This window comes from Hyla sarda, chromosome 9 (assembly GCF_029499605.1).
Source record: "Hyla sarda isolate aHylSar1 chromosome 9, aHylSar1.hap1, whole genome shotgun sequence".
In the NCBI taxonomy this organism is placed as follows: domain Eukaryota; kingdom Metazoa; phylum Chordata; class Amphibia; order Anura; family Hylidae; genus Hyla; species Hyla sarda.
This window is the reverse complement of record NC_079197.1, coordinates 109,532,238-109,553,625: the sequence shown is the minus strand read 5'-3', so window position 1 is coordinate 109,553,625 and position 21,388 is coordinate 109,532,238. Positions and strand designations below refer to the sequence as shown.

At 42.3% G+C, this 21,388-nt stretch overlaps 1 protein-coding gene across 9 annotated transcripts in view; it reads left to right on the top strand.

The window, feature by feature from the left end:
- MTMR1 (myotubularin related protein 1) overlaps nucleotides 1–21,388 on the top strand; it is an 87,441-nt gene that overhangs the window by 30,250 nt on the left and 35,803 nt on the right. For all 9 annotated transcript variants that reach the window (XM_056541093.1, XM_056541091.1, XM_056541090.1 and 6 more), the window contains 5 exons: nucleotides 4,424–4,507; nucleotides 9,173–9,322; nucleotides 10,059–10,247; nucleotides 19,586–19,771; nucleotides 20,808–21,014. In XM_056541093.1, coding sequence (XP_056397068.1) covers nucleotides 4,424–4,507; nucleotides 9,173–9,322; nucleotides 10,059–10,247; nucleotides 19,586–19,771; nucleotides 20,808–21,014 — 816 coding nt within the window. The remainder of the gene's footprint in view (nucleotides 1–4,423; nucleotides 4,508–9,172; nucleotides 9,323–10,058; nucleotides 10,248–19,585; nucleotides 19,772–20,807; nucleotides 21,015–21,388) is intronic.

Genomic DNA, 21,388 nt, shown 5'->3' with positions numbered 1-21,388 from the left:
AAAAAATCGATAAAATCATTGTCTGATTTTTAAAGAAATTATTTGCAAATTATGGTGGAAAATAAGTATTTGGTCACCTACAAACAAGCAAGATTTCTGTCTCTCACAGACCTGTAACTTCTTCTTTAACAGTCTCCCCTGTCCTCCACTCATTACCTGTATTAAACTCTTAATGACGCAGGGCGTTTTTGTACGCCCTGCGCCCGGTCCCGGTGTTTAAAACGAGGTCACGCCGTGACCCTGCATCACACCAGGTCGGTCCCAGCTGCTATTCCTAGCCGGGACCCTGGGCTAATAGAGCACGGCACAGATTGTTGTGCCGCGCGCTATTAACCCTTCAGACGCGGCGATCAAAGTTGATCGCCGTGTCGAAAATGAAAGTATAAGCTCAGTCGGGCTGTTCGGGACTATCGCGATAAAATCGCAATGTCCCAATCAGCTAGGACGCGAGCGGAGGCCCCCTTACCTTGCTCTGTCACGTCCGATCGGCGTTTGATTGCTCCAAGCATGAGCTACAGGCTTGAGCAATCAACCCCCTATTACGCTGATCCATGCAAAGCTATGGCTTTGCAGGGATCAGGGTAAAAGATCAGTGTGTGCAGTGTTATAGGTCCCTATGGGAGCTATAACACTGCAAAAAAAAGTGAAAAAAAAAGTTAATAAAGGTCATTTAACCCCTTCCCTAATAAAAGTTTGAATCACCCCCTTTTCCCATAAAAAAAAAAAAAACTATGTAAATAAAAATAAACATGTGGTATTGCCGCATGCGCAAATGTCCGAACTATAAATATATATTACGTTAATTAAAGCGCACGGTCAAAGGCGTAAGCGCAAAAAAATCCATAGTGCAAAATAGTGTTTTTTTTGGTCACTTTTTAAATCATGAAAAAAAGAATAAAAAGCGATCAAAAAGTCAGATCAATGCAAAAATTGTACCGATAAAAACTTCAGAGCACGGCGCAAAAAATTAGCCCCCATACTGGCCCGTAAGCTGAAAAATAAAAAAAAGTTTTAGGGGGTCAGAAGATGACAATTTTAAACGTATAACCTGCATGTAGTTACGATTTTTTTCAGAAGTACGACAAAATCAAACCTATATGAGTAGGGTATCATTTTAACCGAATGGACCTACAGAATAAAGATAAGGTGTCATTTTTACAAAAAAATGCACTGCGTAGAAATGGAATCCCCCAAAAATTATAAAATGAAATTTTTTTCTTCAATTTTGTCGCACAATGAATTTTTTTTTTTTGTTTTGCCGTGGATTTTTGGGTAAAATGACTAATGTCACTGCAAAGTAGAATAGGTGGTGCAAACAATAAGCCATCATATGGAATTTTAGGATATGATTTTTGAGTTATGATTTTTAGAAGGCGATGAGGAAAAAATGAAAATGGAAAATTTATATATCAACTGGCTCCAGAAAGTTAAACAGATTTGTAAATTACCTCTATTAAAAAAAATCTTAATCCTTTCAGTACTTATGAGCTTCTGAAGTTAAGGTTGTTCTTTTCTGTCTAAGTCCTCTCTGATGACACCTGTCTCGGGAAACGCCCAGTTTAGAAGCAAATCCCCATAGCAAACCTCTTCTAAACTGGGCGTTTCCGGAGAAAGGTGTCATCAGAGAGCACTTAGACAGAAAAGAACAACCTTAACTTCAGAAGCTCATAAGTACTGAAATGATAAAAAAAAAAATTATAGTAATTTTACAAATCTGTTTAACTTTCTGGAGCCAGTTGATATATATAAAAAATATTTTTCCTGGAATACCCCTTTAACCTGTGAATCTGCATGTGGACAATGCAGTTGTTTGCATGACCAATAGTTTTGCAATCAAAGGGTTAAAGATGGTCAAACATATTGAAATAAGGTTTATAGAACCTTGTGATGCTGGTGGGACCTGACAACGATCTATTGTGTAAGAGGTTGTCCTCATTTTTTAATTGTTGGATTTCATACCTGATCCATTGTTCTCAAGAGGATGCTGCTACCAGTGGTCTGTCAGTGGCTTATTCCCCCTCTCAATAGGAAGAACAAATGCATGCTTGCGAAAACTTGCAACAGAGTGTATGTATGTATAAGCGGGAGCAGTTGGAAAAAATATCTAAGATGTATGGCTACCTTAACTGGTCACTAATCTTTCAGCAAACTTTTCAGGATAATCTGTTGTTTGTGTACATGGGGTTTAGCACCATTTCCGACTGGTATGAGGCTTGTTTCACTATTTATTTCCTCAGCATATGCCATCTCTAATTTTCAATTGCCCGTTAGCAAGTAGATGGAGACTAGCTGCTATGATGTTTCTCATAGACTGCACACACAGAAGAGGAGATTCCCTATAACCCTATAGTACACCCTCAGTAGCAGCAGCAGCATTGAGAATATAGACTAGTACTGAGCAGCTGTGAATCAAGCCCTGGGAAAACCCCTAACTAGAGCATTCAGCAGCTTCTTGTGTGTCTCTCTGCAGCTCCCTCCGCTCTGATGCCTCAGTGATGAATATTTTTAACAATTTTTCTTAGGGAATTGTGGAGGGAGGGGGAAGCAGGAAAAGAACTTGATAAGTGGAGAAAGAAACCTTTTCTCTGATAAGATACTTTACAAAGTTTCTCTATTCTTTGATTTGTGCAGTTTGTTAAAAGGTTAGTGACCATTTAACTCCACCACCCAAGATGTCAGGATTTGCAGACTCTCACTAGACCCATAAAAGACTTTTACTATGTTCTCATCAATTTGGATGGAATTGTGTTTTTTGATGGAATAAGTGTTCAGTCACAGAACTGAAACATGAACGCTTTGCTGTGATCCAAATGGAGTCCAAGTTTTATTTTGCTTTGAAAACTTCTATTCTTTGCCAGGAAAACTATACAGTTATGTTGGAAGAATGTAAAGACTATTTTGATGATCTTGTAAGCTTAAAAACAAGTTTATTATGGCTGAAAACAGCTGCGGTGCTGGAAAGGATGAAGCCAGTGCAACACTGGACATTTAATCTACCTGGATTATATGAGTTCACATTGTGACTTCATGTTCAGTATCTATCATTCTGTGTGACTGCCATGTTATGTACCAATGGATAACGTCCTAGTTAGTATACTGACAAATGCACTAATACTGAGCTAATATCTAAAACCTCTTGTGGTGGTGGTGGGGATCGTAGCATTGTGTGTATTATGTGCAGACTGGGTAAAATTGAAACATTTTTGTGCCAACCTTCTTTTTGCGCCCCAAAAAAATAGCAACTTTTCAATTTTCTGCATACTTGCCAAGTGGGCAGAACTTGGTGTAAAGTGGTCTTGACAGAAGGCATGGCCTCATGCAACCCTGGATATCTCACAACTCACCTTACAGGGGTAGAGTAAATTGTAGATAAAATCTACGCTAGCTCAGAGAAGGCATAGATTTCAGAAGCAGGGTGCATGGCTGCTTCAATGCTTGATTTATTAAATGGAAGGCACCTCTTTAATAAATCATGGAGGTGAAAAACGGGCACAATCACATTAAATGGACACTGTGCTTTGCAAAAACTTTATACAATGTAGGTCATAACATATTTATATTTGTTATGTACATTGGTTAAAAAAGTTGTATATTTTTTGAGTAATAAAAATGCTCTATAGGTATTACAACTAGGGGGCCCTCCACTGTGCAGAACACTGTATTGTCCCTGCAGCTATTGCCTGTGTTTCTCAGTTGGGACAAAATAAGGAAATGTGGGCGGGACAATCAGGGCTCTCTGCAGATTCCCAGGTTGTCAATCAGCCTGCTCTGTGAGCCGGGGCCATGTCACCTAGCCTGAGTGCACGGAGCTCAGTTGTCAGCTCCGAGGAGAAAGGGAGAAAGTCCCCACATCATATGTGAGGGAACACCCCCTCCTTCTCAGTGAACTGCATGCAATGTGAGCAACATAAACTAGGGAATTATGAGGCAAAAAATTATGAAAACCAGGATTTCTACATAAATTAACATCCTAAAGATTGCACAGAACTTTTCATAGAATTCAGACTGGAAAAATGCAGATATTGTAGATATAGTAGGTAATGGAGTCCTGTCTATGCAATCCCTATGAAAAGGGGTGGCAGCAGGATGTCATAGGTTAACCATTGGCAGAGCACACATTTTAAATATTCTGACAATTTTAGTGGTAAAATGTAGAGATGATTCAAGTTGGACGGGACATTTTAGGGGTTGGGATTTGTATTCTATGGTATTTCTGTTTTACAGATCACACAGAGGAGCTTTTGCTCTATGAGAACCTTATGTGTCGGATTGTGTAGGATGAGGATGATCTTTCTGATGTGGTGATGTGTCGTCCTTACATTGATGATTGAGGAGGGGTTATTGCTTGGTTGCTGTATGTGGTAGACTCGCTTTCTGCTTTTTCCTGTCAGGTAGTTTTATAAAACCATCTCTTCTTTTCCAGCCTCTGTTTGCCTTCAGCTACAAAGAAAAGTTTCCAGTAAATGGCTGGAAAGTTTACGACCCCACAGCAGAATACAAAAGACAGGTACGTTATTCTACTTCACTGCATTTTATTCCAGTTTGGAATCTTACAATGTCCTTTTTATTTCCTTTGTCCACATTTTTGTTATTGTAAGGCTATGGTCACATCTGCTATAGAGACTCAGCCACCTTGAAGAACAGCACAGCACGCAGCACTATTCTTCCTGTCAAAAAATCAGATCCCATTAGAAGTGAGTGGTGTCCCTTATGTGCTGCTGTTCGTGATAGTGCTACATTGTGATTCCCATATATTACAGGAAGCACCGAGCAAATCGGAGCAAAATGTAAAATATACACCATGATAAATGTTAGTATTAAACCCCTGCACCTGATATCATCCCTTGAAGCATCTGTATGTGTGTAAGAGTCATTTCTAATATAGATGCAGCTGTTAAGAGACTTGACTTTGCTGATCGAAGGGTTATTTAACTATCAGTCTTGAGATGTATTGCGGTAAATACAAATAAAGATCCTTATCCTTTATTTATATTGTGCTGGCATATTCTGTGCTCTTGTAAGAATGCATAGATTCATATCATTGGCTTCTCTCTGCAGAGTCAGCTAATATAGCTCAAGAACATGCTATTTGTCTTATACAAATAGGAAGAATTATCTTATACGGAATTATCTTATACGGTAATCCCTGAAAATACAGGCAATTCATTAACTCTGTGGAAAACTGGTAAATGGTTCCGGACATCACTTATTTCCTGACCCAGAATGGCCACAATGCACAATTGCTGTGTATGCTAGAGGTACATGGGGGGGAACCTGTTGCAAGAAGCTGCAGACTTATTGGACATCATTAAGGGGCAGCACAACGTTGGAAAGCTGAGGAGCCGGGGATTGAAAAGACACGTGAGTGACTAAAACATACTGTGTCTGTGCTGGGTTCAGTAGTACTACAGCATTTGCAGCAGAACTGAGCACATTAAACAAGTCTAGCAACAGCTACAGCAGTCGGCTCTGCCGTCAAACTGCTTATTACTGGCCGCAGTGATGTCCTGTCTCAGCTGGTAATACGCTGAGCGGCAGTGTGATGTAACGGGGCGGGGCCCAGGGCCGTTACATGACACTTCCTCTCGCCGTATTACCCACCAAGGCAGGACATCACTGTGGCTGGCAGTAAAGGGGTATTCCAGGAATATAAAAAGGGCCTTTTTTCTTCCAAAGACAGCACCCTCCTTGTCTCCACTTTGGGTGTGGTATTACAACTTGGCTCCATTCACTTCGATGGAGCTGAGCTGCAGAACCCCACCCAAACTGGAGACAAGGAGGGCGCTGTCTTTGGAAGAAAAAAGGCCTTTTTTTTTTTTATTCCTGGAATACCCCTTTAAGCTCAGCACAGTGTGAAGCATTGGGCCCCAGAATGCAAAAGAAGATCTGAGCCAGAAGACAGGAGAGCGATATCTGAGCACCGGGGGAGTGGTGGAAGGTAAGTTAAGGTTTGTTATTTTTCTTTTTGCAGCTCGGGCACATTGGAGAAATAAATAAATAAAAAATCAGTGGATAGCCCCTTTAATAGCCTGCATGACAGATTGCTGCCTCTTTATTGTTTCCAGCTGATCGCCCCTTTAATGTATAAAGTTAATGTGGTTTCAGATAATTACATGCTATTTCTCCCAACCTGTATTTGCTATTGATCGCTTTGTCCTGTGTATGTTTTCTGCAATACATTTTGTTTTCCTTTTTAGATCCTAATCCCTGAAAACGTATTGATCAGCTTTCTTTAGAGCAGCTGTCTCTGCTAGAAAATATGTTCAATCTAATTGCCATTTACAATTATACAAATACATTTGTTTAGTTATCACAGATAAAATCCTTGAAAAGGACAGGATATCATACAGTATTAAAGTGTTTTTTTTTTTTCTTGTTTTCATTTTTTATTTACTGGTAGTGTTCTTTGGAATTTAGTAGCCACAGTAGTCTGTCTTGGCTGTGTAATGGAAGTCCGAAGCCTCCATGCACATGCTTAGCTTAGCTAAAGATCAATACAACATCATGAGCCTCTGAAGATACATAATGTGGATTTCAGATTATTATTAAACAGTGCACTTAGTGGCTGTAGTCAATGGTAATGGCTAAAAACCGCCACCAATGTATTATATAGAAATCTCCTATATTCTACAAACCTTTTTTATCACCATAGTTACCGTATATATCCATTTGAGGGGTTATTAAATGGTATTAGTGAAGATTCCAGTTTAATTGGCCTGATGGTCTTGACCATTATCTGGCCAACTATGTGGAAGATATGAAGAATTGGTGTCAGAAGTATTCATGTGTTAGAAGTTGATGTACGGTACTTTTTCATAAATCACTAGTGAAAACAATATTTATTTTCAGAGAAAATTCCTCCCCCTACTTCTGCTCCTCCTGCACTGATCACTTTTACTTTATGCATAGTCTATCTTCAGGCATTAGCACAAAGAAAAAAAAAAAGTGGCAACCATAGATAATGCACACCAACACATATATAGATTAATGTAAATATATCTTTATTAACAAAACCAAAAAAGGGAGACCATATTAAAAACACTTAAAACCACATGATAATACACAGAGGATGGGGACGTAACCCTACCTCCACCCCCTAACCTACGCTTAATAGCATGTAAGGTGGAAACTGTCCCAGATATATATGCATATGTACTATACCTAGCCCTATAAGAATGACATGAATATAAATATCCAATTAAAAATCGTGCAATTATAATAAAGTGTCACGTGCAATAACAATAATTATCTATGAAAATATCAATAGAAAAATAAATACACCACTATACACTCTGCCAAATAATGAACACTAATGTGCGTATAAAGAAAATAATATATACATGTACTCAATACACCAGACTCCTGAGGAAGCCGCCGTAGCGGGTGGCGGAACGCGTGGGAGAAGCTGTCCCCTTATCCTGTGGTGGAAACTGTCCCGTCTCTTTTATTCCTGCATACCTTCCATGGGCTTGAGTTTTTGAGTATACCTTATTGTCCATCTTTTTAATTCTCTGTTTGGGAGGAAAGCTTATTGGTGTATTGAGTACATGTATATATTATTTTCTTTATATGCACATTAGTGTTCATTATTTGGCAGAGTGTATAGTGGTGTTTATTTTTCTATTGATATTTTCATAGATAATTATTGTTATTGCACATAACACTTTATTATAATTGCACAATTTTTTATTGGATATTCATATTCATGTCATTCTTATAGGGCTAGGTATGGTACATATGCATATATATCTGGGACAGTTTCCACCTTACATGCTATTAAGCATAGGTTAGGGGGTGGAGGTAGGGTTACGTCCCTATCCTCTGTGTATTATCATGTGGTTTTTAATATGGTCTCCCATTTTTTGGTTTTGTTAATAAAGATATATTTACATTAATCTATATATATGTGTTGGTGTGCATTATCCATGGTTGCCACTTTTTTTTTTTTTTGTGCTAGTTCTGTATTTGGGCAACCTTTTTGCACCCACGTTTATCATAGCTGTGGTGCCCATCCCTTTTTTGCTATAGATATATCTTCAGGCATTATCAGATCACTGAGGGATCATGTTACAGTTACTCATAGAAGTCTATGGAGAGAGGGGGGGGGGGAGGATAAGCGAAGAGATGTAGTAAGCAGAGCTCAGGGAAAACTGTCAAATAGAGGTGGAACCTGCCAAGGGGAAACTATTGATAAATGCCATATGTAATAGCAAGAACTACTGCTATGTCATGTAAACACACATGCCAACTTATTCTAACTTAATACTATTTTAATCTCACTTAAAAGTACAGTTATTCAAGTGAGTTGAAAATAATATTTAGAATAAACTGTCATGTGTCTATCAGACAGGAGAGAGCACAGAGGAGTGTTCGCCCACCCTCACTGACTGGACTTTGTACAAGATGAAGCGCAGGCATGAACAAAACCATGATTACTATAAATACAAAATTATATTCTCCTATGAAGTATATTAGAAAAGTTAATGTTTTGCCAAGATGTACAACATATAAAAAGTTCTTGAATCTGACTGTGCCCTTTTAAGGACTGGATCAGTTTTCAGTTTTGTTCCTCATCCCTCAATAGCCATAACATGTTTACTTTTTCATCTACGCACCCACATGAGGGCTTGTTTTTTGTGGGACCAGTTGAACTTTGTAATGACTTCCTTTATTTTTCCATAACATATGCTCCAAAAACACACCACTATACCACCAGGGGGCATTTAAATGTACCCTGAGACACTTTGAAAGCAGCAACTATAAAACTTTTATGACCGGCCACAGCTATAGCCACATGCTGGCTGTTAGCTGCGGCCCCCCGCTACTGAAATCAGCTGGAGGCTGCCAGGTATATTTTCTTAAGTGCACCACAGCGTGTATACACTTCACTGGTCATTCAGGGGTTTTAAAGACCAATTTAGGCTCTGTTCACACTAGCAACATGGACTTAGTAGCTGTGACATGCTGTATGTTTTCAGATTGAAAATCCTAATAAATCCAGGCTGATACCATTGACTTATAAGGTGTCTCAGGGTTCAGGCATTTTTTAATGGGAAGAGTTTCTGAGCTGAGAGAATTCCTGAGAGTAGATGAAAACATTAATGTGAACAGAGCTTAAGGCTGACCATACACATTACATAGTTGACTTTATTTTTTCCGTTCCTCCATTTAGGGTTTGCCCAATGAAAGCTGGAAGATTTCAAAGATCAACAGTACCTACGAGCTCTGTGACACTTATCCAGCAGTTTTTGTTGTCCCCACAAGTGTGGCAGATGATGATCTGGCCAGGGTTGGAGCATTTAGAGCCAAAGGACGCATTCCAGTAAGATGTGGATTTTGTTTCCAGGGTAAAGGGGTATTCCGTCCATAGACATCTTATCCCCTATTTAAAGGCTAGGGGATAAGATGTCAGATTGCGGTGGGCCTGCCGCTGGCCGTCACGCCCCCTCCCAGAGACAAGAATGGAGGGGGTGTGGCATGATGTCACAAGGGGGCGTGATGTCATGTCTCCAGTCCCAGAATCTCAGAGGTTCTCAAGACTAGAGCAGCAGCCCTGCACAGAATGCTGGGTGCTGCACGAAGATCCTGATGGGTCTCAGCAGCTGGCCCCCGCGATCAGACATCTTATCCCATATCCTTTTGGATAGAGGATAAGATGTCTGTGGCCAGAATACCCCTTTAAAGGGGACATTGACTTCTGCTTGTTTTTAGTTGTCTATGTTTTTACTCTTTTATCAGGATTATGACTCTTGATTTATGTGCAAAACACTTGTGAAGCTGCCCACATATAAGTACAGGTGGAGCATAGCAGGCCCCAGGCCCCACCTATCCGGATGTCCAGGATGCCTTACTAATGTTTATTTTGTTTTTGTTTTTTATGGCTAGAAATCACCTTAAAATTCAACTAAAGGTATGACTATGTTATATTTGGGCATCTTCACATGTGTTTTGTAGGTGACAGCACTCTATGGCACTATGGTTTCATGTTTCGATCCTATTGATAATAAATATCATGTTTATTTGAGTAGATAGATAGTAACTAACATTATGTTTTACAGGTTTTGTCATGGATTCACCCAGAAAGCCAGGCAACAATCACCCGTTGCAGCCAGCCTTTGGTGGGGCCCAATGACAAGAGGTGTAAAGAAGATGAGAAGTATTTACAGACTATTATGGATGCCAACGCACAGTCACACAAAGTTATTATATTTGATGCCCGGCAGAACAGTGTTGCTGACACGAACAAGGTAATGTTATAGTTATTGCTGTGCTTTTTCCTTATGAACAGATTCATAGGTTTCCCATTTGAAGAAATACTTAACCTAGAAATAAATTATTAAAGTCAACAGGATATGAAATTGATAGTGTGTGTGTCATATATATACTGCTTAACACTTAAACAACACAATGTAACTCTAAGTCAATCACACCTCTGTGAAATCACACTGTCCAATCAGGAAGCAACGCTGATTGACAATCAATTTCACATGCTGTTGTGCAAATGGAACAGACAACAGGTGGAAATTATAGGCAATTAGCAAGACATCCCCAATAAAGGAGTGGTTCTGCAGGTGGTTACCACAGACCACTTCTCAGTTCCTATGCTTCCTGGATGATATTTTGGTCACTTTTGAATGCTGGCGGTGTTTTCACTCTAGTGGTAGCATGAGATGGAGTCTACAGCCCACACAAGTGGCTCAGGTAGTGAAGCTCATCCAGGGGGCACATCAATGTGAGCTGTGGCAAGAAAGTTTGCTGTGTCTGTCAGCGTAGTGCCCAGAGTATGGAGGTGCTACCAGGAGACAGGCCAGTACATCAGCAGAGGTGGAGGAGGCCGTAGGAGGGCAACAACCCAGCAGCAGGACCTCTACCTCTGCCTTTGTGCAAGGAGAAGCACTGCCAGAGCCCTGCAAAATGACCTCCAGCAGGCCACAAATGTGCCCAATGTGTCCACTCAAACGGTCAGAGACAGACTCCATGAGGTCGGTATGAGGGCCCGACATCCACAGGTGGGGGTTGTGCTTACAGCCCAACACCATGCAGGATATTTGGCATTTGCCAGAGAACACCAAGAATGGCAAATTCGCCACTGGCGCCCTGTGCTCTTCACAGATGAAAGCAGGTTCACACTGAGCACATGTGACAGACGTGACAGAGTCTGGAGACGCCGTTGAGAGTGTTCTGCTGCCTGCAACATCCTCCAGCATGACCGGTTTGGTGGTGGGTTAGAAATGTTGTGGGGTGGCATTTCTTTGGGGGGCTGCACAGCCCTCCACGTGTTTGCCAGAGGTAGCCTGACTGCCATTACATACCGAGATGAGATCCTCAGACCCCTTGTGAGATCATATGCTGGTGTGGTTTGCCCTGGGTTCCTCCTAATGCAAGACAATGCTAGACCTCATGTGGCTGGAGTGTGTCAGCAGTTCCTGCAAGAGGAAGGCATTGATGCTATGGACTGGCCCACCCATTCTCCAGACCTGAATCCGATTGAGCACATCTGGGACATCATGTCTCGCTCCATCCACCAACGCCACATTGCACCACAGACTGTCCAGGAGTTGGCAGATGCTTTAGTCCAGGTCTGAGAGGACATTCCTCAGGAGACCATCCGCCACCTCATCAGGAGCATGCCCAGGCGTTGTAGGGAGGTCATAAGGGCATGTGGAGGCCACACACTACTGAGCCTCATTTTAACTTGTTTTAAGGATATTACATCAAAGTTGGATCAGCCTGTAGTGTGGTTTTCCACTTTGAGTGTGACTCCATATCCAGACCTCCATGGGTTGATAACTTCAATTTCCATTGATAATTTTTGTGTGATTTTGTTGTCAGCACATTCAACTATGTAAAGTAGAAAGTATTTCATATGATTAGTTCATTCATTCAGATCTAGGATGTGTTATCTTAGTGTGTGTGTGTGTGTGTGTGTGTGTGTATGTGTGTGTATATATATATATATATATATATATATATATATATATATATAATATGTGTGTGTGTGTATGTATATATATATATATATATATATATATATATATATATATATATATATATATATATATATATTATAAATAGGAAGAGGGAATTTCAGAGATATTTTTAATTGTTAATAATAGGAAGACTAGTGACAAAACACCGTTTTCTGCAAGACCCTACATGACCATGCAATACACAGTATTGCAATTAATGGTTAGGTACCCCCTCCTAAGATTATTGCTGAGCATTGGTTGGTAGCAGGGGAAGATCACGTGTCCAGGTTAATTTTTGGGGGCAAATCACAGAAAATGGGATCAAAGTTATTTCATGTAAAAAAAAGGCCTTACTTACTGATTCAATTAAAGCATTTTCAATTAAACATATGTTGTAGCGCTGTAAAGAATGTTGACATTTACATCAGTCACTGTCCCCAATTGGACTCACAACTGCAAGCAGGGGCAGATGGTTTTCAAAGATGGATTCAAGCCTAGGGGTCAACGTAGGCTGTGTAGGGGAGAGATGACAGTAAAAGCCTCTGATCACTTCTAATATCACTTGCAAATGTTATCCTCCTGCCCCTTAAAGCCACAAAACCTGGAACTCCCCCACTTTAAATCCTGCACACTGAATTTCGCACTTTGAGTATTGAGAACTTAAGATTTTCTGCAAAATACAAAACCTAAATCTAGGCACTCATTCTCTAGCTGTGGCAAGCATTTTAAGCCATGGCCTGTTACATACATCCTTAGCAGTGGAAGAGTTATAGTTATTGCTACTCATCACTGCATAGAAAAATTTTCATGGATGGATTTTCACATACATTTTCTGACAAATTGTTTGTAAATGTACTTGTGTGGTAATCTACAATCGACATCATCGTATCGCCAAGTAAGCATACTAATGATGCATATACAGTATCTCGCACCCCTCACATTTTGGTAAATATTTAAATGGGCACGGTCAGATACAAAAACTTTTTATATGTTGTACATCTTGGCAAAACATTAACCTTTCTAAAATACTTCATGAGAGAATATCATTTCCTTTTTATAGATATCCTGTCTTATAAAATCATGGCTTTGTCCAAGCTGAAGCACGGGCATAAACAAAGTCCAGTATGTGAGGATGGGCTAGCACTCCTCTGTGCTCTCTCCTGTCTGGTAGCACTCCTCTGTGCTCTCTCCTGTCTGATAGTACTCCTCTGTGTTCTCTCCTGTCTGATAGTACTCATCTGTGCTCTATACTGTCTGATAGCACTCCTCTGTGCTCTCTCCTGTCTGATAGTACTCATCTGTGTTCTCTCCTGTCTGATAGTATTCCTCTGTGCCCTCTCCTGTCTGATAGCACTCTTCTGTGCTCTCTCCTGTCTGATAGTACTCCTCTGTGTTCTCTCCTGTCTGATAGTACTCCTCTGTACTCTCTCCTGTCTGATAGCACTCCTCTGTACTCTATCCTGTCTGATAGTACTCCTCTGTGCTCTCTCCTGTCTGATAGCACTCCTCTGTACTCTATCCTGTCTGATAGTACTCCTCTGTGTTCTCTCCTGTCTGATAGTACTCCTCTGTGTTCTCTCCTGTCTGATAGTACTCCTCTGTGTTCTCTCCTGTCTGATAGCACTCCTCTGTGCTCTCTCCTGTCTGATAGTACTCCTCTGTGCCCTCTCCTGTCTGATAGCACTCTTCTGTGCTCTCTCCTGTCTGATAGTACTCCTCTGTGTTCTCTCCTGTCTGATAGTACTCCTCTGTACTCTCTCCTGTCTGATAGCACTCCTCTGTACTCTTTCCTGTCTGATAGTACTCCTCTGTGCTCTCTCCTGTCTGATAGTACTCCTCTGTGTTCTCTCCTGTCTGATAGCACTCCTCTGTGCTCTCTCCTGTCTGATAGTACTCCTCTGTGTTCTCTCCTGTCTGATAGTACTCCTCTGTGTTCTCTCCTGTCTGATAGTACTCCTCTGTGTTCTCTCCTGTCTGATAGTACTCCTCTGTGCTCTATACTGTCTGATAGCACTCCTCTGTGCTCTATACTGTCTGATAGCACTCCTCTGTGCTCTATCCTGTCTGATAGCACTCCTCTGTGCTCTGTCCTGTCTGATAGCACTCCTCTGTGCTCTGTCCTGTCTGATAGCACTCCTCTGTGCTCTGTCCTGTCTGATAGCACTCCTCTGTGCTCTGTCCTGTCTGATAGAACTCATCTGTACTCTATCCTGTCTGATAGCACTCCTCTGTGCTCTATCCTGTCTGATTGTACTCCTCTATGCTCTATCCTGTCTGATAGCACTCCTCTGTGCTCTATCCTGTCTGATAGCACTCCTCTGTGCTCTATCCTGTCTGATAGCACTCTTCTGTGCTCTCTCCTGTCTGATTGTACTCCTCTATGCTCTCTCCTGTCTGATAGTACTCTTTTGTGCTCTCTTCTGTCTGATAGCACTCCTCTGTGCTCTCTCCTGTCTGATAGCACTCCTCTGTGCTCTCTCCTGTCTGATAGCACTCCTCTGTGCTCTCTCCTGTCTGATAGCACTCCTCTGTGCTCTCTCCTGTCTGATAGCACTCCTCTGTGCTCTCTCCTGTCTGATAGCACTCCTCTGTGCTCTCTCCTGTCTGATAGCACTCCTCTGTGCTCTCTTTTGTCTGATAGCACTCCTCTGTGCTCTCTCCTGTCTGATATCACTCCTCTGTGCTATCTCCTGTCTGATAGGACTCCTCTGTGCTCTCTCCTGTCTGATAGGACTCCTCTGTGCTCTCTCCCGTTTGATAGGACTCCTCTGTGCTCTCTCCTGTCTGATAGGACTCCTCTGTGCTCTCTCCTGTCTGATAGGACTCCTCTGTGCTCTCTTCTGTCTGATAGGACTCCTCTGTGCTCTCTTCTGTCTGATAGGACTCCTCTGTGCTCTCTTCTGTCTGATAGGACTCCTCTTTGCTCTCTTCTGTCTGATAGGACTCCTCTGTGCTCTCTCCTGTCTGATAGGACTCTTCTGTGCTCTCTCCTGTCTGATAGGACTCCTCTGTGCTCTCTCCTGTCTGATAGGACTCCTCTGTGCTCTCTTCTGTCTGATAGGACTCCTCTGTGCTCTCTCCTGTCTGATAGAACTCCTCTGTGTTCGTTCCTGTCTCATAGGACTCCTCTGTGTCTGACTGATAGGACAGGAGAGAGAACAGAGGAGTGCTATCAGACAGTAGAGAGCCCAGAGGAGTGGTAGCCCATCCTCACTTACTGGACTTTGTCCATTCCCATGCTTCAGCTTAGACAAAGCCATGATTTTATAAGCCACAATTTCTATAAAATGGAAATAAAATTTTCTTATGAAATATATTAGAAAGGTTAATGTTGAAGTTACTTGTTCCTGATCGTACATCATGGCTGTCTTACATGCTTGGTATATCTCCCTGTCTGCGGTCCCTAAGTATTATAGCCTATGACGACATTCCTTCTTTAACTCTTATGTTTCATCCAAGCTCTATCCATTGAAGTGATGAACTAATTGCTTATGGCCCGTCATACTTTTTTTTGTAATGTCGCAACACTTTTGCCACCTATGCACTTACCATGATGCTGTTGTATCATACCTCTTATTTGTTTTTGTTCAATAAAAGCAGATTTGTCAAAAAAGAAAGGTTAATATAATGTTTTGCCAAGATGTACAACATATAAAAAGTTTTTGAATCTGACAGTGCCCATTTAAGTAGTGAGTGCACAGCCTATATAAACATGTTTAAACTTCAAGAGGTACAGCGTGTTGGCACTGCTCTCCCTTGATGTATCTCCCTCGGATTGTCCATGTATATATGGAAACTAGCAGTATGTGCTGTGCATCTGGTGGTGCTCTTGTACTAAGAAATTCAGGTATTCACAACTCCAATATAGACGAAATAAGTACAGGCAACTCACCACATAGATGTCTTAAACTTTGTGCTTTATTTCTGGGACATGCAGGCAAAGCGGCTTCCACGCCGCATCGGGATGCCGAGCGCTAGTGCGTAATACTATGACAGCTGTTTCCTTCCGTTTCAGGAACTTCAAAAGATCGATCTGTTGAAGTTCCTGAAACGGAAGGAAACAGCTGTCATCGTATTACGCACTAGCGCTCGGTATCCCGGTGCGGCGTGGAAGCCGCTTTACCTGCATGTCCCAGAAATAAAGCACGAAGTTTAAGACTTCTATGTGGTGAATTGCCTGTACTTATTTAGTCTATATTGGAGTTATAAACATGTTTAATGTTGTGTCCACTCAAAATAACTCAACACATAGCTATTGTCTAAACCTTGGTAGTGCTGGGCGGTATACCGGTTCATACCGAATACCGTTTTTCTTGTTCCAGGATCCAAATTTTTAATATACTGCAATACTGCGCAGCCTCAGACTCGGCAGCAGACTCAGTGGCAGCCCCACCCTCCGAGTACATTCACCAATCACTCACCAGGATGGGGCTGTTGCTCCTCCTAACTATCTCCTCCCTCCGCCGCCATAGTGCCGAGCAAATTTCCCCCTCAAACCGCCATTCATTTTCCCGCTCAGCCTGCCCTGGACTGCAGTCGTCAGCCGCCAGCGCCGCTGCCCGCTGCCGGCCCCTTTCAGAAGGTAAAAATGAAAATCTTCTAGAGCACACACTCCCTGTGCGCTATGCTGCGGCCCCGGCGGTCGGCGATCCTCCCATCTGTGTCTGTAGTCTGCTATACACATGGGGGGTATGTGCAGAGAAGACTACAGACAGAGCATTGCACCCTAGTGTCTTCTACAGACCTTAGGGTGCAATGTTCTGCAGTCTGCACATACCCTCCTATGTGTATAGCAGTATGTGTGTAAATTCCTATACAGGTGGGGGTATGTGCAGAGCATTGCTCCCTAGTCTGTACTTCAGACAAGGGTGCAATGCTCTGCACATACCCACACCTGTATAGGAATGTACATACACACACACACACACACACACACACACTGCTATGCACATGGGGATATGCGCAGACTGCAGAGCATTGCACTGTAGGGTCTTGTACAGACCCTAGGGTGCAGTACTCTTCAGCCTTCACATACCCTATGGGAGCTATAACAAAAAGTAAAAAAGTGTAATAAAAAAGTTTTGTAAAAAATGTTGCTCCTTCCCATTTACCCCTTCCCTGATAAAAGCTTGAATCCCTCCCTTTCCCATTTTTTAACTAAAATAATGTAAAAAGATAAAAAAGTATGTGGTATCGCCACGTGTGCTAATGTCTGAACTATTAAAAAATTATGTTAATTAAAATGCATGGCCGATCTTGTACACGTAAAAAAAAAATACTAAAGTCCCAAATTTTTTTGGGTCACTTCATGTAAATTATAAAAAGCCGTCTAAAAGTCCCATTAAAACAAAAATGGTACCGATAAAAAGTACAGACCACAGCGCAAAAAATTTGCCACATACATACATACAGGTATGTGCAGGGCATTGCATCGGTCAGTGACTTAGGGCCTCTTAGTCTGCACATTCACTGCTATTCACATCTGTACATACACTAGAGTGCAATGCTCTCCATACCCCCCCCCCATGTATAGGAATGTACTACACACACCACTATACATGGGGAGTATGTACAGAGCATTGCACTCTAGTGTATGTACATTCCTAAGTTAGCGAGAGCGGGCGGGCGGGACTGGCCAAACATTTTAGCGGGAGCGGGCGGAATTGGTCAAAAAAGTCACCGGGAGCAGGATTGAAAAACCAGTCCCGTGCAGGGCTCTACATAGTAGAGGAAGGAGTGAAAGCGCACTCAGGGTTCGGGACAATACCTACATATACAGCATGGGGGAGTTACAGGACCTTTATGTATGAGCTGGTACATACGCGGCACTTTCTATTATTGAGAATGAGTGGGGGAAAAAATACTTTACCCTTAGTTCTTTAGCAAGGCAGAAGTCCTCTTGGAGGTGTGTTTGGGGTTGTTATCATGTTGAAATACTGCCCTGTGGCCTAGTCTCTAAAGAAAGGGGATCATGATCTGCTTCAGTATGTCACAGTACATATTGGCATTCATGGTTCCCTCAATGAATTGTAGCTCAGGCAGCCCCAGACTGTGACACTCCCACCACCATGCTTGACTGTAGGCAAGACACATTTGTCTTTGTACTCCTCACCTGGTTGCCGCCACACACTTAACACCATCTGAACCAAATAAGTATCATAGGACCACAGGACATGGTTCCAGTTTTCCCTGCCAGGATCGGTAACCCCGAGTCACGCTCGGGGTAGAATTGCAGAGTTGCCGGCCGGGCTGCACGATATATCGCAAAAGCAATGCGATATAGCGATGCGGCCCCTGGGAAAACATGTGATTATCTGCTCTGGTCGGCTCCCGTTGCGGGGGCCGGCCAGAGCAGGTAAAGAAAAATACTAAAAGTCAGTGTTTCCCTACCAGGGGGCCTCCAGCTGTTGCAAAACTACAACTCTCAGCATGCCCGAACAGCCAAAGGAAAAAGGAGTAAAATAAAAAAAAACTTTTGCTTACCTAATCCCGGTCCCTGCAGATGTCGTTCCCCTCCGTGCGCTCCGGTCCCTGCTCTCTTCACTATTCATCTTCTAGGACCTTTCCCTTTTCAGCCAATCACAGGCCGCAGTGGTGTAAAGCCTGTGATTGGATGAAGGGTAATGGACTTGTTCTGCAGCAAATACACTAGGTTTGAAATCTGCCCGGCAAACCTAGTGTATGCTGCTGCAGGACAAGACAAGGGGGGATGAATGTGACAGGGGGGAATGTGACAAAGGGAGGGAATGTGACAAGGGGGGGAGGGGAATGTGACATGAAGGGGGGGGGATGTGACAAGGGGGAGGAGGGGATTGTAACATGAAGGGGGAGGGGAATGTGACAAGGGGGGAAGAATGTGACAAGGAGGGGGGAGAATGTGACAAGGGAGGGGGGGATGTGACAAGGGGGAGGAGAATGTGATAAGGGGGGGGGGGGAATGTGACGGGGGAGATGTGAAATGGGCGGGGGGGGGGAGATGTGAAATTCAGTGCAAAAAATTGTACCGCTTTTGGTACAAATTTCCAGGCAGAATCATACCGCCAGGGAGGTTAAGTAGAGGCTTCCTTCTGGGGCAACAGCCATTCAGTTTTGTCACATAAAAAGATATACTAAAATATTTACATAAAAATGTGAGGGGTGGACTCACTTATGTGAGCTTCTGTATCTCTAAATATTTGCCTTCATTGTGAGCATGTGTGACAGGTCTAGATCATAGTGTCTTCTTTACAAATGGAATATGTCGCTAATCCTGTGTGTACCTTGTCAAGCTTTGAAATGTCTATTTGGTTTGTATTAGCTTTCTAAAAAGTTTATTATAACCTGGAAAGATGTTATTGGATGTTTAAGAACTGCAGCTTTATTGCAAATAATAATTCTTTATAATGAAATAGGATTTTAGAAGATACGTAAAAATAAATAGGGCTGAGCTGCTGTAAAAGACTGCCCATGGACAAGACTGCCCATAGTAAATACAAAAGCCTAGAATAAATTTTTAGGGATTAGTGAATTAATAAAACATTTTACATTAGAATATTCATAGTGAGGTCAAATTCAGCATAAGATGTATTTGCCCTATTGTGTTTTCAGAACTTATTTTTGTGGTTTGTATTTTGCAGGCTAAAGGAGGAGGATACGAGAGTGAGACTGCTTATCCCAATGCGGAGCTGATATTTCTGGAGATACACAACATCCACGTGATGAGGGAATCCCTGCGTAAACTGAAGGAGATTGTGTATCCATCCATCGATGAGGCTCGCTGGTTGACAAACATTGATGGAACACATTGGCTTGAATACATAAGGGTAAGGTGGTAGGCAGTGTAACAGATTTTGGCAATGCTATAGCCCATTACACTGTCAGAGACCACTAAACTTGAAATGAATCTGGCTTCTATAACCCCCCAGGATCAGCTCTTAAAGGAAAACAGTCATCTGTTCACCCACACTAAACCCAATGCACTGGGTTATAGTGTGGGTGAACAGGAGACCGATGAGGGGTTTATGGGTTAAATTCATACCTGCATGCCGGAGATCTGTCCCTCCAAAGATCTTCCATCTTCAGTGAATTGCGCACTGGAGGTGGGCCCGCCGGCTCAATATAAATATATATATATAATATTTTCATTGCCGCGGGTCACGTGAGCGCTCAGTCGGCGCAGTGCTCTCATGACCCGCGGCAATGAATATTCATATTGAGCCGGCGGGCCCACCTCCAGTGCGCAATTCACTGAAGATGGGAGAAGATCTTCGGAGGGACAGATCTCCGGCGTGCAGGTACATATTTAACCCATTAACCCCTCATCGGTCTCCTCTTCACCCACACTATAACCCAGTGTATTGGGTTTAGTGTGGGTGAACAGATTACCGTTTTCCCTTAACACTCTGGCTGGCTTTACATTTTTCCAGCCACGGAAATGTGTTCTGGTAATACATAAAAGCCATGGACAGGCTGGGTCCGCCATAGTGGTGACTGCTACTGGGCATCACTTTCCTCCCTATCATGCCTATGTACTCTAAATTACTCCAGTTTACATACTGTATAAAGACACCTACTTTTATAAATCCAATTAAAGATGAAGAATCATAGTTAGGTCACTTCTTTCATTGACTTTGATGCTCATACTACAGATTTTGACCCTGGTTGGAAGACTGACACCAGATGACAAAATCCTTACATGATAGACTTTTGTGGACAAATGGAGGCCTGGTCCATTATTGATATACACAGGTGGAGCTCACAAATCTTCTGGGGCATACACTTTGGTCTTATCTTATTTTATGTATTTGATGCACTTACAATCTGTTTCCTGACTGTTCGTAATATTTGCTGGTCTTTCAGATGCTTCTGGCTGGCTCTGTGAGGATTGCAGACAAGGTTGAATCAAGCAAGACCTCAGTTGTGGTTCACTGCAGTGACGGCTGGGACAGAACGGCACAGCTTACATCCTTGGCAATGCTAATGCTGGATAGCTATTACAGGACAATTAAAGGATTTGAAGTTCTGATTGAGAAAGAATGGATAAGCTTTGGCCATAGGTTTGCTATGGTATGTGTGTGGAAGCAAAAGTTAATTTAGCTGTAATGTAAATGTATAATGGACAGAGCAGCCAAAATGTAGCTGCCCTTTAGATATTTACTGGTTAATACAGGTACATATACATTGTATAACCCTCCAATACACTATGTCTTACTATGAAGTTATACAAGCTCTAGCATGGATAGAACGGGCTACAGAGCTGAGCCCTCTCTATACCCAGCAGTTGGCAGCCACAGTCAGTCAGTGGGGAGTGGACTATGGCATCTGGGTAGTTAGGAATCACATGCCGGTTACATAAGAAGTCCATGCTACAGTTGCTGGGTGCTGATCAATTGTCATGACATATGGGAGACTTATGAAGGCTTTGAATGACTGCCATGCCA